General features: G+C 38.0%; 10 protein-coding genes and 1 non-coding gene across 11 annotated transcripts, besides 1 other annotated feature; 6 read left to right on the top strand and 5 right to left on the bottom strand.

Annotated features, from left to right (window-relative positions):
* Nucleotides 1-536: 536 nt before the first annotated feature.
* SPC2 (signal peptidase complex subunit SPC2) lies at nt 537-1,073 on the top strand (the record flags this gene model as incomplete). Its single annotated transcript, NM_001182413.1, has 1 exon — nt 537-1,073. One exon carries the CDS (start codon nt 537-539, stop codon nt 1,071-1,073), a length of 537 nt encoding a protein of 178 aa, NP_013657.1.
* A 206-nt stretch (nt 1,074-1,279) lies between these two features.
* On the bottom strand, nt 1,280-3,055 carry CYB2 (L-lactate dehydrogenase (cytochrome); the record flags this gene model as incomplete). Its single annotated transcript, NM_001182412.1, has 1 exon — nt 1,280-3,055. The coding sequence occupies one exon, from the start codon at nt 3,053-3,055 to the stop codon at nt 1,280-1,282; it is 1,776 nt and encodes a 591-aa protein (NP_013658.1).
* Nucleotides 3,056-3,369: 314 nt separating this feature from the next.
* On the bottom strand, nt 3,370-3,528 carry YML054C-A (uncharacterized protein; the record flags this gene model as incomplete). Its single annotated transcript, NM_001184571.1, has 1 exon — nt 3,370-3,528. One exon carries the CDS (start codon nt 3,526-3,528, stop codon nt 3,370-3,372), a length of 159 nt encoding a protein of 52 aa, NP_878139.1.
* Nucleotides 3,529-4,095: 567 nt separating this feature from the next.
* Nucleotides 4,096-4,428: a long terminal repeat (Ty2 LTR).
* A 113-nt stretch (nt 4,429-4,541) lies between these two features.
* SUP5 lies at nt 4,542-4,630 on the top strand. The gene is given in 2 exon segments: nt 4,542-4,580; nt 4,595-4,630. It is a non-coding gene; the product is annotated as a tRNA-Tyr (tRNA).
* A 232-nt stretch (nt 4,631-4,862) lies between these two features.
* Nucleotides 4,863-5,501, bottom strand: YML053C (uncharacterized protein; the record flags this gene model as incomplete). The annotated part of the gene is made up of 1 exon (NM_001182411.1): nt 4,863-5,501. The coding sequence occupies one exon, from the start codon at nt 5,499-5,501 to the stop codon at nt 4,863-4,865; it is 639 nt and encodes a 212-aa protein (NP_013659.1).
* A 647-nt stretch (nt 5,502-6,148) lies between these two features.
* On the top strand, nt 6,149-7,057 carry SUR7 (Sur7p; the record flags this gene model as incomplete). The annotated part of the gene is made up of 1 exon (NM_001182410.1): nt 6,149-7,057. One exon carries the CDS (start codon nt 6,149-6,151, stop codon nt 7,055-7,057), a length of 909 nt encoding a protein of 302 aa, NP_013660.1.
* A 283-nt stretch (nt 7,058-7,340) lies between these two features.
* GAL80 (transcription regulator GAL80) lies at nt 7,341-8,648 on the top strand (the record flags this gene model as incomplete). Its single annotated transcript, NM_001182409.1, has 1 exon — nt 7,341-8,648. One exon carries the CDS (start codon nt 7,341-7,343, stop codon nt 8,646-8,648), a length of 1,308 nt encoding a protein of 435 aa, NP_013661.1.
* A 237-nt stretch (nt 8,649-8,885) lies between these two features.
* Nucleotides 8,886-9,821, top strand: AIM32 (Aim32p; the record flags this gene model as incomplete). Its single annotated transcript, NM_001182408.1, has 1 exon — nt 8,886-9,821. One exon carries the CDS (start codon nt 8,886-8,888, stop codon nt 9,819-9,821), a length of 936 nt encoding a protein of 311 aa, NP_013662.1.
* A 145-nt stretch (nt 9,822-9,966) lies between these two features.
* Nucleotides 9,967-14,052, bottom strand: RSE1 (U2 snRNP complex subunit RSE1; the record flags this gene model as incomplete). Its single annotated transcript, NM_001182407.1, has 1 exon — nt 9,967-14,052. One exon carries the CDS (start codon nt 14,050-14,052, stop codon nt 9,967-9,969), a length of 4,086 nt encoding a protein of 1,361 aa, NP_013663.1.
* Nucleotides 14,053-14,172: 120 nt separating this feature from the next.
* GSF2 (Gsf2p) lies at nt 14,173-15,384 on the top strand (the record flags this gene model as incomplete). Its single annotated transcript, NM_001182405.1, has 1 exon — nt 14,173-15,384. One exon carries the CDS (start codon nt 14,173-14,175, stop codon nt 15,382-15,384), a length of 1,212 nt encoding a protein of 403 aa, NP_013664.1.
* A 379-nt stretch (nt 15,385-15,763) lies between these two features.
* Nucleotides 15,764-16,822, bottom strand: PRM6 (pheromone-regulated K(+) transporter PRM6; the record flags this gene model as incomplete). The annotated part of the gene is made up of 1 exon (NM_001182404.1): nt 15,764-16,822. The coding sequence occupies one exon, from the start codon at nt 16,820-16,822 to the stop codon at nt 15,764-15,766; it is 1,059 nt and encodes a 352-aa protein (NP_013666.1).
* Between the last annotated feature and the right edge of the window lie 98 nt (nt 16,823-16,920).

A 16,920-nucleotide genomic window follows, 5' to 3' on the forward strand; every position in this document is an offset into this window, starting at 1 on the left:
GAGAAAATGTAAAAGCCACCATTTTTTCGTAAAAAAATTTAAGCCCAAGAGTTTGAGAAAAAGAGATGAAAAAATGCGATGAGCCAAGCATGATTTGAATCGGATGGATTCTCAACTGATATTTATATGGCTTTTTCAGTTTTTTTTTTTTTTTTTTTTTTTTTCAGCATCTCGAAGAGCAAAAAAAAGGAACGAAAAAGTGCCACGGCAAAGAGTTTTTCACATTAGGGCTGCCAGAAAGAAAAGAGTAAGCAGATTTGAGGATTAAAAGCACTAGTGCGTCCCTCAAGTCTATCATAACAATTTTATGTATTGATGGAGTGTAGTTGTTTTTTAAATAGTACCATTAGCTAGCTTCTTGTAAGATCAATGTACTTTTGTAAAGGAATATGCCTTCTTGATGAGGCGGAACCTTTAAGAGATTTTTTCAGTTCTGCAAAATCATACCAGACAAAAAATGACAATTGTACACGTTGAAACGGAATTATAGAAGGAAAAGCACAAGTTATTGTAAGGAAAAGAGACGCCTGTTCAAGATGAGTTCTGCTAAACCTATTAATGTATATTCAATCCCGGAGTTGAACCAAGCTTTAGATGAAGCCCTACCTTCTGTTTTCGCGAGATTAAATTACGAGAGATCATACGCTTTACTCGATGCTAAATTGTACATAGGTTATTCCATAGCTGTTGTAGCTGGTTTGAGTTTCTTCTTGGATAAAAAATTTGAGAGAGATCAGATTGTTACGTATCAAAAGCTTTTGGTAGGCGCATATTTTGTGCTCTCGCTACTTTTCTGGTATTTCTCTCGTTTTATTGAAAAGGGGACTGTTTATGTGGGAAAGAGAAGAGGTACAAAGGAGGAAATATATGTAAAGACAAAGTTCGAAAAGAACGAACCATTATATCTGGTTGAGCTTGTTCAGAAAAAAAAGGGAGAAAACTCCAAGAAGGAGTTGAAGGCAAAATTAGAAGTGAATAAGGTTTTTAATGAAAGTGGATATTTACAGAACGATGCGTATTTTAAGTGGTTCTCTGAACAGCACAATGTCCTCGACACCAAAAAAAATGAATAAATAATGTATAAAACATATAACTTTGCAAATGATTCAAAAATTCAAATTTTCTCTCTCTCTCTCTATAAACATAAATATATATGTGTATATGTTTTCTTTTTTTTTTTTTTTTTTTTTTGAATGATATTAAGTTATACGAATGTTCGATAATATATATGTATGAATAAATAAAAAGTTTTTAAAGTAGCCTTAAAGCTAGGCTATAATCATGCATCCTCAAATTCTGTTAAAGTAGGTCCCTCATAAACTTCATTATACAGCACGTCGTTTGGTACTCCAACTGTTCTTGCCTTTAGTGTTGATAGATCTAAAAGATCAGGCTTCAATTCCGCAATGCTAGTAACACCTAATAGTCTCATAGACATTTCAATTTCATCTCTTAAAATTTCAATGGCTTTTTCAACACCATTACGACCATAGCATGAGTTCGCATACAAGAATGGTCTACCCAAACCAACACCTTTAGCACCTAGACATAACGCTTTCAAGACATCTGTACCACGACGAACACCACCGTCCACGAAAACTTCCAACTTATCCTTCAAGTTACGTTGTTCCAGGATTGGCATGGTTTCAGCCAGGACTTCAATGGGAGCCCTTGAAAAATCTAATTGTCTACCACCATGATTGGATAGAACCACCCCACTTACACCGATTTCTGCTGCTTTGATAACATCTTCGGTACGTTGAACACCTTTGATAACAATAGGTAGTTTTGTCTTTTTCTTCAACTCTTCTATATCTTTCCAAGTCAAAGAGGGGTCAATAAACTTTGATAACGCTCTCGAAGCACCTTGAGATTCTTCTACATTAGTTTTCTTCATCGCTTTTGGACCAGCCTTTGTATTGGAAAATTTCAGCTTCATATCTTTTTCTCTTTGACCTAAACTTGGAGCATCCACAGTGACAAATAATGCCTTTACACCCAGCTTTTCTACATTTTTAACCAAATCATCAGTGATCTTTCTATCAGAGTTAACATATAGTTGGTACCATTGAATTTGTTTATCAGAGGGTGCTGCTTCAATAATTTCCTCAGGGGAACATGAAGCCAAAGTAGATATCATTTGTGGGACTTTTGTCACACCTTGGCCACAACCTCTGGCGACATCTTTTTCACCTTCTAAGGGGTTTCCCAGTTTACACAAAGCTGTAGCAGACACGTAGAAGGGAACATCCACATGAGAACCCAACATGTCAGTTGAAATGTCTACTTTGCGTACATCTACAAGGATCTTTGGTTTGAAAAAAATCCTATGATAAGCATTATGGTTTTCTCTGTGAGTAACTTCGTCGTTAGCACCGGAGGAATAGTAGGCCCACGCTTGTTTAGTCAAAGTTTGAGAGGCCAAGTATTCAAAGTCGTAAAGGTTAATAATATTATCTAGAGGAGGTAGCAGCGATTTTAGTTGTTCTTTTCTAGCGATATCTTCCTTAGTTTCACCAGGAGCATAAGGAGGACAGACAAGTTCAGGAGGCATGGATCCTTGAAGGGGACCCAATTTTTTCTCGGGAGCTATATACTTATCGATGACATTAGGAGCATGTAGTGGTTCAAAAATAGCAGTGACATCTTTCCCGGCGTTAAACTTGATAACATCCTGCCCACCTGGATGATTTGGTAGGAATCGCGTTAAGTCGTATACGTAACCATTGATCACAACCCAACAATCATCGGGCTTGTTATGCTTGGCAACTTCAGCGGGCGAAATCTTTTGTTTATTCATATCCAGTTTCGGCTCGTTGTCTATTTGGCCATTATGCCAGTTTAGATACGCCACGGAACTAGTAGCGGCTAGAATTGCACCGACTCTCAAGGCAGTCCATGACTGTGTGCGTTTTCTTGAGTCTTGTTCGAACGACTTGGATTTTGGAACGGTAGAACCGTACGCGCGGATTGTGTTCAATCTAGTCTTAGACGCTCTGAGGATAGCAGCCTCACAGTTCTTCGAGATTTTTAGTAAAGGTTTGTATTTTAGCATTGACTACTTTTGTTTGCTTTCTTCTCTATGCGGGAACTGTATTAGCGACATAGGATGTAAGAATACGAAAAGATGCAAGAAGATTAGTCGACCAGGTACTTATATATTCACATACTCCAACTGAAAGTATTGGAGATCTAAGGTTCAGCAGTTGGTTCTTGGCGGTTCTTGTATGACATTATTATTGGTCGGGTCGTAGTTCTCTCGAACAGGAGGAGGGGGCAAGGAGATATCGGCAGGCTTTTTGCTAGCGCCTTGTTTGAAAAGCGTGGGGGTAGGTCTCCAAGCGATTATTGAGGAAGTAGTTTCAAGTATTACAGAGTCCAGGGCACAAGGGTCTTCATTATAGAGAGAGAATTTTCGTGAAAAAAATGGGCAGAATGCCACATGTTAGCAATGCAACGACTTGAGTGGGGGGTGATCCTTCCGATGTATGCGTGAAAGATCTCGTGTTGTGCAGGAAAGGGAATCATTTCGGAAAAAAAAGATGCAACAAGGAGGATGGCATGTGGATACTACGTTCTTGCGTAATATCCTTTTTGTTGCCTGTGTTAATACGTGAGCAACATTTTTTGTTAAAGTAGGCGATCAACTATTGCCCCCTGATATTGGTAGTAATTCTGCTAAAATATCGGCTGAGAAATGGTGATTCTCAAATAATTGCTGGGATTCCACTGGATATGGCCCCATTCTTAGATATATGGAACGTAGTAGAAGGCCTCTTAGAGGCTATGGGAGTCTCTCAAGAGAAAATCGACATTTTTACGTAATCATTCGTTCATTTCACTTTATACGTCATGATTCAATATCGTATTACTTTATCAAGTACCCGCGTTTAAACTTCATTAAATGACTGCGTCTCAATCTTTATGTCATCCTCCCTCCGCAAGTGACAATGTACTGGTAAAATAAAAACTAACTAACTAGATGATATTTTTAGAGTTTTATTCCAACGTTTCTCAATAGGCGATGGAGGAACAGAGTGAATATAAGAGGCTCTGTGGATTTATGGTTACCGGATTTATTTCGTAAATTCTTATTGAAGAATGGGTGAATTTTGAGATAATCGTTGGGATTCCATTTTTAATAAGGCAATAATATTAGGTATGTAGAATGTACTAGAAGTTCTCCTCGAGGATTTAGGAATCCATAAAAGGGAATCTGCAATTCTACACAATTCTATAAATATTATTATCATCATTTTATATGTTAATATTCATTGATCCTATTACATTATCAATCCTTGCGTTTCAGCTTCCACTAATTTAGATGACTATTTCTCATCATTTGCGTCATCTTCTAACACCGTATATGATAATATACTAGTAACGTAAATACTAGTTAGTAGATGATAGTTGATTTTTATTCCAACACTTATATTCTATATATCCATAACATTGTCTACATATAATCCGAGAGGTTACGACAACATTCATATAATAAGGGTAGTACTGACACTTTATTTTGAAGTAAATCAAAATAGTCACTCTCGGTAGCCAAGTTGGTTTAAGGCGCAAGACTGTAATTTACCACTACGAAATCTTGAGATCGGGCGTTCGACTCGCCCCCGGGAGATATTTTTTTTCCCTTTTTCTCCAGGCCTAGTGAGGTTTGAGTTTTGAACGTTTTATAGATAGATGTAAGGTAGCCAGAATGAGCACTTAGCCTTTAAAGTAAATTGAGTAGAGATACGTAAACAGTCGTGATAAATATGTAATACATTGTATTATTTTAAATAGGTTAAATTTTCTTTTTTTTTTTTCCATTTCATTTTCATTTTCATTTCCTGCAGTTATTTTTTTTCTTATTAATCTATATCCATGTAATCGTTAGCGATATTGTTGTTAGTCAACGCGGCCATGGCAGTACCGGGTGCTTGTGATGCAATTATACTTTGGGATGGTAGAAGATGATACTGGTGTTGTATAATACTAGCACTTCCAGTAGGACTCGTGCCTGTTATGTCGCGATTAGTGTTACCGAAATAACCATGAATCATGTACTCTTCTGTTTCAGAATAAAATTCAGATTCGTTCAGTAAGCGGCTGTTCATAGTGTGGTGCATACTAACCGGTTTCAGGGGACATATTTCGATATTTTTTTTATAATGAATATTATTGTAGGTTGCAGTATTATTGCTGTTATTATGATTATGGTTATTATTATTATTATTGTTGTTGTTGTTGTTGTTGATGATGATGTTGTTGTTGTTGTTATTAAGATTAGCACACCCGGAACCGACCGAAAACTTTGTACTTACAGAATCTCGTTTTGTTCTCTTCGATCTTTGGTAGAAAGTGTGTGTATCAAACTCGAAATGGTCATTTTTTCTTTTATTCATGATCGTATCATTATTGGCGTCGCTGTTGTATGTAGTGGCGGCATTGCTACCGGAATTGCAATTGTTTGTTTGGAACGCAGTATTGTGTTCATAGTATGAGAGCATTTCACGCAGCACACTTGAGTCTTAAATTAATGAATAAAAGCAGCCAACCCCAAGAAAAAAGAGCCCTTATCTGTTTCTGTCGCAGTCCTATTGTATTCTTCCTAACTATATAATTTTGTCAAAATGAAAAATATAAAAAAAATAATAAAGTCAGCTGAGTGGTAAAGAGAAAGCAAAGGGAGAGAAAAATCGGTTACCCAGATGGATTAGGTTACCCAGATGTCATACGTGTATCATGATTTCTAGAAATTATTACCCTGTTTGGTACCATGACAACGGATATGGCAATCTTGCATTAAGTAAAATGTCTCTAATGGGACCGTGAAGGTACAAAACAGCAATGGTCTAGGTAGTGGCATTCGAAGCTTCGAAAGCGTGGCCTCGCCTCGAGCGTGAAGTCATATTTTCTCACTCTGCACTGCCGTGCTGTGCCATGTAGCCCACTGTATGCCTCTAGCACCCCAATCGGGAAAATTGTAAACATTAGCAGGTGTCGCCTCGAGGCCCCCGATACATTTTTCAACATCTCCTCGATACTTAAACAGCAAACAAACAAGCAACACCCACGCAAGAAGATTTATTAATACCTCTTGACTCCCGTAGATATTGAAGAGACTAAGTATAGTAACGCATATCCGCACAATACTATGGTTAAGGTCTGGAATATAGTACTACGTCTGGTAGTGTTGCTGTTTTTAGCAGGTAATACCTTGCTGTTAATTTTGATGATTATATCTGGTGCCACGGACCATTACCCCGTGAACAGATTCTATTGGGTGCAGGGCAATACAACAGGCATACCTAATGCTGGGGATGAAACACGTTGGACGTTTTGGGGCGCCTGTCTACAGGATAAAGACGGGTCGGATACCTGCACAAGCAATTTGGCACCTGCATACCCCATTTCCCCAGTAGATAACTTCAACACACACATCAATGTCCCTCACCAGTTTATTTCCAAAAGAGACGCTTTTTACTACCTGACTAGATTTTCATTTTGTTTCTTTTGGATTGCGCTTGCCTTTGTAGGTGTGTCGTTTATCCTTTACGTTTTGACTTGGTGCTCGAAGATGCTTTCAGAGATGGTGCTTATCCTCATGTCTTTTGGGTTTGTCTTCAATACGGCAGCCGTTGTCTTGCAAACGGCCGCCTCTGCCATGGCAAAGAATGCTTTCCATGACGATCATCGTAGTGCCCAATTGGGTGCCTCTATGATGGGTATGGCTTGGGCAAGTGTCTTTTTATGTATCGTGGAATTTATCCTGCTGGTCTTCTGGTCTGTTAGGGCAAGGTTGGCCTCTACTTACTCCATCGACAATTCAAGATACAGAACCTCCTCCAGATGGAATCCCTTCCATAGAGAGAAGGAGCAAGCAACTGACCCAATATTGACTGCCACTGGACCTGAAGACATGCAACAAAGTGCAAGCATAGTGGGGCCTTCTTCCAATGCTAATCCGGTCACTGCCACTGCTGCTACGGAAAACCAACCTAAAGGTATTAACTTCTTCACTATAAGAAAATCACACGAGCGCCCGGACGATGTCTCTGTTTAAATGGCGCAAGTTTTCCGCTTTGTAATATATATTTATACCCCTTTCTTCTCTCCCCTGCAATATAATAGTTTAATTCTAATATTAATAATATCCTATATTTTCTTCATTTACCGGCGCACTCTCGCCCGAACGACCTCAAAATGTCTGCTACATTCATAATAACCAAAAGCTCATAACTTTTTTTTTTGAACCTGAATATATATACATCACATATCACTGCTGGTCCTTGCCGACCAGCGTATACAATCTCGATAGTTGGTTTCCCGTTCTTTCCACTCCCGTCATGGACTACAACAAGAGATCTTCGGTCTCAACCGTGCCTAATGCAGCTCCCATAAGAGTCGGATTCGTCGGTCTCAACGCAGCCAAAGGATGGGCAATCAAGACACATTACCCCGCCATACTGCAACTATCGTCACAATTTCAAATCACTGCCTTATACAGTCCAAAAATTGAGACTTCTATTGCCACCATTCAGCGTCTAAAATTGAGTAATGCCACTGCTTTTCCCACTTTAGAGTCATTTGCATCATCTTCCACTATAGATATGATAGTGATAGCTATCCAAGTGGCCAGCCATTATGAAGTTGTTATGCCTCTCTTGGAATTCTCCAAAAATAATCCGAACCTCAAGTATCTTTTCGTAGAATGGGCCCTTGCATGTTCACTAGATCAAGCCGAATCCATTTATAAGGCTGCTGCTGAACGTGGGGTTCAAACCATCATCTCTTTACAAGGTCGTAAATCACCATATATTTTGAGAGCAAAAGAATTAATATCTCAAGGCTATATCGGCGACATTAATTCGATCGAGATTGCTGGAAATGGCGGTTGGTACGGCTACGAAAGGCCTGTTAAATCACCAAAATACATCTATGAAATCGGGAACGGTGTAGATCTGGTAACCACAACATTTGGTCACACAATCGATATTTTACAATACATGACAAGTTCGTACTTTTCCAGGATAAATGCAATGGTTTTCAATAATATTCCAGAGCAAGAGCTGATAGATGAGCGTGGTAACCGATTGGGCCAGCGAGTCCCAAAGACAGTACCGGATCATCTTTTATTCCAAGGCACATTGTTAAATGGCAATGTTCCAGTGTCATGCAGTTTCAAAGGTGGCAAACCTACCAAAAAATTTACCAAAAATTTGGTCATTGACATTCACGGTACCAAGGGAGATTTGAAACTTGAAGGCGATGCCGGCTTCGCAGAAATTTCAAATCTGGTCCTTTACTACAGTGGAACTAGAGCAAACGACTTCCCGCTAGCCAATGGACAACAAGCTCCTTTAGACCCGGGGTATGATGCAGGTAAAGAAATCATGGAAGTATATCATTTACGAAATTATAATGCCATTGTGGGTAATATTCATCGACTGTATCAATCTATCTCTGACTTCCACTTCAATACAAAGAAAATTCCTGAATTACCCTCACAATTTGTAATGCAAGGTTTCGATTTCGAAGGCTTTCCCACCTTGATGGATGCTCTGATATTACACAGGTTAATCGAGAGCGTTTATAAAAGTAACATGATGGGCTCCACATTAAACGTTAGCAATATCTCGCATTATAGTTTATAAAAGCATCTTGCCCTGTGCTTGGCCCCCAGTGCAGCGAACGTTATAAAAACGAATACTGAGTATATATCTATGTAAAACAACCATATCATTTCTTGTTCTGAACTTTGTTTACCTAACTAGTTTTAAATTTCCCTTTTTCGTGCATGCGGGTGTTCTTATTTATTAGCATACTACATTTGAAATATCAAATTTCCTTAGTAGAAAAGTGAGAGAAGGTGCACTGACACAAAAAATAAAATGCTACGTATAACTGTCAAAACTTTGCAGCAGCGGGCATCCTTCCATCATAGCTTCAAACATATTAGCGTTCCTGATCTTCATACCCGTGCTCAAAATGATCAAACAAACTGTTATTGCCAAGAAATAAACGCAAGGCTGCCTTCAAAAACTGATCCATTAGATCCTCATATCAAGCTTCCTCATAGAACGCCCAATTACAATAAGCATGTTTTGCTGTTATCACCGGGTGATAGGTTTGCTCAACCATGGAAGGTAGCATGGAATCATAATTTGGATACTAATACAAATCGGCCATATAATGCCATTAGTAAATTGCGCTCCCATTTAGGTGGTTCTCCAGGAATACTAATAAATGCGGTGCATTTGCAAAATGAATTTATTCCAAGGCCAAAACAACACGATGAATGGCTTTATTTTTTTGTTATTCCTGACATGAAGCTTTATGTAATTAAGGAAACGGACATCGAGGAATTTGCATCTTTTTTAGATGAAGGAGCTATTCAAGCACCAAAGCTATCCTTCCAGGATTATTTAAGCGGTAAGGCCAAGGCTTCCCAACAGGTTCATGAAGTGCATCATAGAAAGCTTACAAGGTTTCAGGGTGAAACTTTTCTAAGAGATTGGAACTTAGTCTGTGGGCATTATAAGAGAGATGCTAAGTGTGGAGAAATGGGACCCGACATAATTGCAGCATTTCAAGATGAAAAGCTTTTTCCTGAGAATAATCTAGCCTTAATTTCTCATATTGGGGGTCATATTTTTGCTGGTAATGTCATTTTCTATAAACTATTCGGCAGAGAAAAGATGCAAAACAAGCTGGATTCATTATGGTTTGGTAAAGTTTACCCACACAACTTGAAGCTGTTATGTGAAAACTTGGAAAACGGTAAAATCATCGACGAAATGTACAGAGGTGGCATATCGATGAATTAAAACGGTTTCCTTTTAAAACAGAAATAAAGATGAGGTGAAATTTTATATTTCTTATATTTAAAGCTATCATATATTCCTTGTACATATATTTATTAAGAAAATACATTAACACGCCTTTATACTTGGTATTATTACTGTAAAATCATTACATGTAATTTGTTCTGACTTCGTTGATTGTTTGAATTATATCCTCCACTTGTACACTCTTTAAATTTTTGGCCAAAAATTCCTGCTCATTCAAGGAAAGTCTCAGGAAATTTTCACATAAATCACCATCAATAACTTTACGTACAGGGGCATAATAGCTTCTGTATTCTTGGTGGTCTCTACCTAAAATGGAACAGGAACCCTCACATATTATTTCATCCTCTATACCATGCCGTCCTTGTAACACAACACTTCCAGATTCCTCTTCATCGTCTTCCTTACGCATATTGTTATTCTTCTTTCTTGATTCATAATCTAAATAAAACGTATCATCCGCCTCAGCCATTATATTCTCAATGTTTCCCATCATAAAAACATTCCCCTTGGATAATAAGGGGATAAAGCATCCCACGGTTCCTTGTAAGCCCATATAGATACAACCAGGTCTATCAGAATTTGAAAGGCTGTCCAGGATATGGAAATCAGTGATGATATCATTAACAAAGAAGTGGTTCAGTAGTTGAAACTTGAACTTGCAATCATAAGTATTGGGTAATTTCTGCTGTAAAGTGATGACGTCTAGTGGGTACTTGATGGCCCCATTAGATAATTCGCTGGGATCATGATTTGACATGATTTTTTCGCACTCTGGTGGAGACCTTAAAGTCCACGCATTTCCATATCTATCAGCGCCTATAACAGTTGCCTCATCTAGAAATTTCAATACCGTCACATGGCGTTTTACAGAGTCATCTACGTACGGAATAAATACATTCCCCGCAGGATCCCAGATAAATAAAGTGACAGATTCATGTATATCACCAACGGCCAGTCTTTCATAATTCCACTGGTGCATAGACACAATTTTTGTTATGGATACCGGGGTCTGTGTTACGGACCTTCTTAATAATTGCTTTTTCCCCAAACCATAAAGGACAATAGTGGAGCCCATGGCTGTCAGCAAGAAGTTTTTAAACTTCAACATAGCATGTATTGGTGAAATGATTTCTGTTTGGTGAAGTAATTCAATATCAAAAGATAGTTTATCTTTGTTAACTAATATCTTGTATGTTAACAGCCTTTTGTCGCCAGCACAAATGATCAAATGATCAGCTTGTCTTGTGAAATCTATTATAGCAGCGGAAACGCAATCGATATCGTCCAGTATCTTGTATAAATGATCCGAACTGCCAAACTTTAAGCATTCACCATCAATTTGCAGTGATATACGGCATTGTTTCTTACCACTGTGATTATCAATAAACAAAATGCTTTTCGGATTATTGGGAAATGATAAAATAGTACGAGGTCGGAATGTAGATATTTGTAACATTTCCATTTCTTCTTCCATTTCATCTTCTTCCTCTTCATTGCTTTCATCTCCTCCACCGTTCTCTTGCTTGTTAACACTTGATTCATGAACGTGAAACCAGTTATCCAAAGTTGGAAAGTTGGAAACTCTGCCAATATTTAAGCGTCCTGAGCTCGATATTGAACAAACACCGTTGATTGCAACATCTGCGTTAACAAATTTGGAACAACTTAGCATGTTTTGATCCTTTAACTGCCGTATGGTCCACACATTTTTCCACGTGTAGCTTACCCATGTAGAAGAGGAATGGCAAACCACGCATGACATCCATTTAGCTCCACTACTATTTATTTCTTCTTCTTCTTTTTCATCATCATCGTCTTCTTCTTCTTCTTCTTCTTCCTCATTATTTAGTGATACAGATATCTCACGCAAATACGAAAGGGAAACAGGCTTCAAGCCAAGGAATCGCCTTTTTATGTCAGTGAACGATCCGTCAACATCCCCTATATGAAATTTCATGTAAACGCCATTTTCTAAACCTACATGCAAATTAAGCTGTCCTATTGAGGAATCTCTAACCATTATCATGTCAGAAATCTTTTCACTAACTAATTGCAAACTTATTACAGTTAAAAAATCTTCCTTTTGGTCTTTAAGAGACATTATTTTGATCATACCCTCATTGTCAGCAATGGCTAATAAATCAGCATGCTGCGTATCTTGCACAATCGCAACTTTAGAGGGCATTGTGTCCAATTCTGGGTGGGTGGTTAATTCGATTAACGAATCCGAAGATACATCTATCTTGAAATAAACCAATTCGTAATTTGATAATGATATAATTAGTTGTGTTTTCGAGGACGTGGCACATACAATACGAATTCCCGCTGGTGGCACCCAAGTCAGCTTATTAGAATACCTAGATTTACCAGTCGGTACGATATGTCTTAGTTCTGCGGTGCATACTTGGATAATAGAGTGTGAGCCCATTAGGCATGTATGAATTGTTGTGTCCTGAGAGAGCTTGAAAGCTGAACGCGTTGCTTCATCCGGTGTTAGTTCCTCCATGGACTCGTTGTCAATTTGTAGTATCATAGTTTTCTTGGGAAAAGTTATGAACAAAAGAGTATTGTTATCGCCGGTTGTTGCAGGATCGGGTATTAGCCATAACTTGGTTGCGTTCGGGGGTAAACTAGTAGATATCAAATTAGAGTAATTCACAGCATTTGTTAAAGTTATTATCTTGTTGTTTGTAAAATGTTTAGTGGCGATAGACAGTGGCGAATCACTGACAATTTGAGATTTTATTGAAGGGTTCAAATTCAATTGTTGCGATAATATGCTCAAATTCTGCAACTTTATGGATGGTTCGAAAACTAGCGACTTATTTGGATCTTTTGAGGTTAAAACATTAGAAAAATCATTTTTCTCTACACCAAGTTTCTCAAACTGGAAAAGAAAGTTGTTATTCATTTCAGATAGTGCAAAAAGATAACCGTTTTTGAAAATGTGTAATTGGTGTGAATTTTGGATTGTATCAAAGTAGGACAATTGAACTAAAGGTCTATTTCTATCATTAGTGTCTGGACTTACAGTTAACTTAAAAAGATCGCCATGGTTAGATTGTAAAAGTACGAAAAAATCATTTTTCAATTTCTGCACTATGCCTGATATGATTGTTACATTTTTATGACGGCTATTTGTGATAGATCTTTTGGGTATTTCCACTTTCAGGCTGAAAAATCCGTTCATATCCTTTACCAGAATATGATTTTCGAAGCCTATGACAACAAAAGGGTTGAAAAGGGTATCATAGTCAGCATCATAGTTGTTGTCGCTTAGCGAAGTTGTTATATTATATCGCGATAGATCTGGCAAACTCAGTACGAAATTGGCAGATGGGTTAACTAAATAATCTGCCTTCTTGACGATGTGATTCAAACCCAACTCGAGGACATAAAATATCAAGTGTACTGATAGTTGAGTAGCGGCATTGTCGATTTCTAAGGTAACAAAACATGGATTATTGAAATTTACATCAACAACTGCCATATCCAGCGTTACCATATGGGGTCTGATGATTTCCAATGGAGACGAAATCCTCAATTTTTGAGCATAATCAACGAGGAAACACAATTTATTTTGTTCGACAGATGAGAGAATGATACAACGCCCATTAGGGTCAATTTCCATGTATGATATGGGAGAGACTCTTCGAAGGGTGGTCCTCGTCAATGGCTGGTTCACTAAAGTCTTAAGTCTAAGAGCACCTGCATGCATAATGATTTGCACGATACTTAGGTTACCAGAATCGGAAGTTAGCGCTAGAAAAGTGGGCCAGTTGGAAGCTTTTGCCCTTGACCCTGAATGCGGCAGATCCAGCGACTTCATCGAGGTTATCGTCGCAAACAGGTTTTGAAACTTGGCAATAAGCTTTAGTTCCCCATCTGCAGTATCATAAAGTTCTAAATGCGTCTCAGTAGCTACGCACAATTGCGACTGCTCACGCTTGGACCCTGCTTCCAGATCGACGAAGTGTCCGATGCAGGAGTGCACGAAATTCGTCTGTTTCTTTAAAGTAAGATGGTACAAGTATAGCTCATCATCTTTAGCAACCATTGTTATGTTATGGTCACTCCTTGTTCTTCTTTCAGCCTCTCGTTTTAAACCGTCATAAGCCATCGTTGTGCTAGCTTGCCCAAATAGTTTACGCATCTTCGCCGTGTGGGGCGACAAGCTTACTACTGCCATTTTGCCACCTCCCCACATTTAATGATGGAAAATATTATAAAAAAGCGAGAAAAGAAGCTAATGGTGCCATTGTTTTCCTTTTTAGAGAGGGGCAGCAGAGATCGGTGGACTTTGTTTTGATAGAGGGCGATTGCAAGCATGGAGATTTACATTAGACTTAACGCAGATGTCGAGCACGACTATGCGTTTCAGGTGTCAAATGAAGACACCATAAATAACAAAATTAAGAAGATTTTCCCTTCCAAGACGGGTTTGGCGGACTTAATGGTGCTGAGACCATCAATTTTCCATGAGAAGGAGCCCGTAAAGTTCTATAAGTCTATCCATCCAGGGTACCTGTCCGAAGGTGGTTGTTTGATGTTCCATTATGAAGCTGATAACGAAGAAAATCTCGAGGAGTTGAATGACTCCAAGCCGCTTATTGACCAGTTGTGGCCTGGTCAGCTAGTTGTTCCGGAGTGGAAGCTATCCAAGAAAAACATATGGGTATACACCATTATTATGTTGGCCTGGCTATATACCGATTTGCCCGACGCCATTTCTCCAACCCCAGGTATTTGTTTGACTAATCAATTGTCTAGACTATTGATTCCTGTAGCCAAGCACATGGATTTACCTGAAATTGCCGCTAAACTCGAACAAGAAGTTCAGGCAAACTATTCTAGTCTCGTAGCTCAATGGCTTTTCTTTGTCATGCACATTTTCAAAGTGGGCATAATTACTTTATTCCTCAAATTAGGCATTGCCAACCCCATCAGCTTCAATCCTTACAAGTTATGGAGTTTGAGAGATTTAACTTCTCCTTCTGCTAACGGCGCTAAGAATTCTGGCGGCAATAACAACACTACTGACTTAAAGACACGTTTGCGCTCTCTGGGCTGGATTGGTGCTAAGAGAGCTACTTACGACGATTACCAGACTAACTATTACAACTATGTCATAGATAAGATGGGTGGTGCAGTTGCTGCTTATAGAGCGGGCGCGATTAGGAAAGCTGCAGCACCAGGTATCCAACTTGTGGCTGGAGAGGGTTTCCAAAGTCCTCTAGAAGATAGGTTCACTGCTTCCACTTTCACGGCTATTAAAACCGAACGGAAATTCATTTTAAGTGAAGAATACTTTGTGGAGCTGGAAAACAATCTAAAGAAGATCTTGGAAGAGTATGACGGGGATATTGGTAAGATGAATGCTGAAATTAGGAGGTTTAGAAGGTTTGGTATTTATGAACCAGATGAAAAACTGGCCTCGCTAGTTAAGCTCAGAAGAGAAATTGCTGATGAGAAAGAGAAAGCATCAAACAATGATGCTACTTTTGGTATAAAAAAGAATGATTTGAAAAAATCTAATTAATTGTAAAACCAAAACACTACCATCCAGACTTTTTTTTTATTCAACCATAGCCTTTAACTACTACTACTACTACTAGTACTACTACTATTACTATTACTATTACTACTACTAGAGGGCCTTTTTTTACTCCTAGTATTTTTGTACTATCCTATTTACTCTCGTTGTTTTTATTAGTTTTTTCACTCTTTTTTTCAATTCCTCACGAATCTACTGTTTTCGTAGTGCTTTTTTTTGTTTCATTGTTTATAGCCATCAATGGTTTTTGTTACTATCATTATCATTATAAATATTTCATACAATATATACAATATATATACAATAAATGAGAATCGATTTACTTTTAATGCATTTTTGCAGTCAAAAAAAGCTTCGTTTACATTTATATGTATTTATGTTTGTATTTCTGGGGGAAATATGCCTTTATGGGCGTATATACTCTTTCGTACGTTTCTACATCCGAGTAGCAGTAGTAACTCGGTATTGTGCTTTCGTCGCCATAATCAGGACTATCATAATCGAATTTTTTTTGCGTTTTGTTGTCACCACATATGGTCCCTTCTTCCTCATCATCTATCAATATTCCCAATTCGTAGACAGTTCTACTTAAATTCTCGTCAATGACTTTAGACACATACTTTCGTAGTTTCAATTCATACCCCTTAACCTTCCTTTTACTAGACAAAAATCTCGGACGTATAAAAATGATGAATATTATTATGCTTAGAATTAATTTGCTTATTAAAATTACCCATATGATAAACGAGAACAACATGAAGGACAAGATCACACTTTCTTCGTAATTTGTCTTAGCAATATGTTTTATCTTGTTTATTATTCCATTTAGGTCATCTAAATTACCTAGGCTTTGAGTACTATGGGTTCCGCTACTGGTCTCATTCGAAACTGTCAGTAAAACTGACCACAAAGTTAATCCGTTGATTATTTGCCTTGGAGAGTCACCGAACAATAGCCTCAAACATCCACTGATTTCAAAATATGAAAAGAATAACCACTTACTGAATTTTTTCTCATCAGTCAGCACTATTAGTTCGAAAATTTGATACTTTTTGAAATTGAACAAGCAATTTATTAATCTGCTAATGCCATTCATGTAGTTCGATGTAATCTCTTTCTTCCTATACACTCTCAATCCAATTACCAACTCCCAAATTAATATTAATGAGGAGCATAATATGCATCCGCTAAACAACCATTTTGAAATACGGAATTCCAAGAATGGTTGGATGATATTGTTCGACCATGTGTTAAATGCCAGTAATTTAATACACGTGTATATATCAGAAAAAAACATGGCCACATGTAGTATCGACTGACACCAGGTGTATAGAATATACTGTAATTTTGTGGTCCACTTCGCAGTAGGAATAAGATTTATGTCAATATCCTGGAATTTCAATTTTTGTAAACTTGATTCCATTATTTAGCGCTTTGTTGTCATTTTCCTTTCCCTCTTAGACAATGTGGTAAAAAATGCCAGCTCCAGGGCTTTCAATTAATCCATTATTGATTTTTAAT

The sequence above is a fragment of the Saccharomyces cerevisiae genome, chromosome XIII (assembly GCF_000146045.2).
Source record: "Saccharomyces cerevisiae S288C chromosome XIII, complete sequence".
Taxonomy (NCBI): domain Eukaryota; kingdom Fungi; phylum Ascomycota; class Saccharomycetes; order Saccharomycetales; family Saccharomycetaceae; genus Saccharomyces; species Saccharomyces cerevisiae.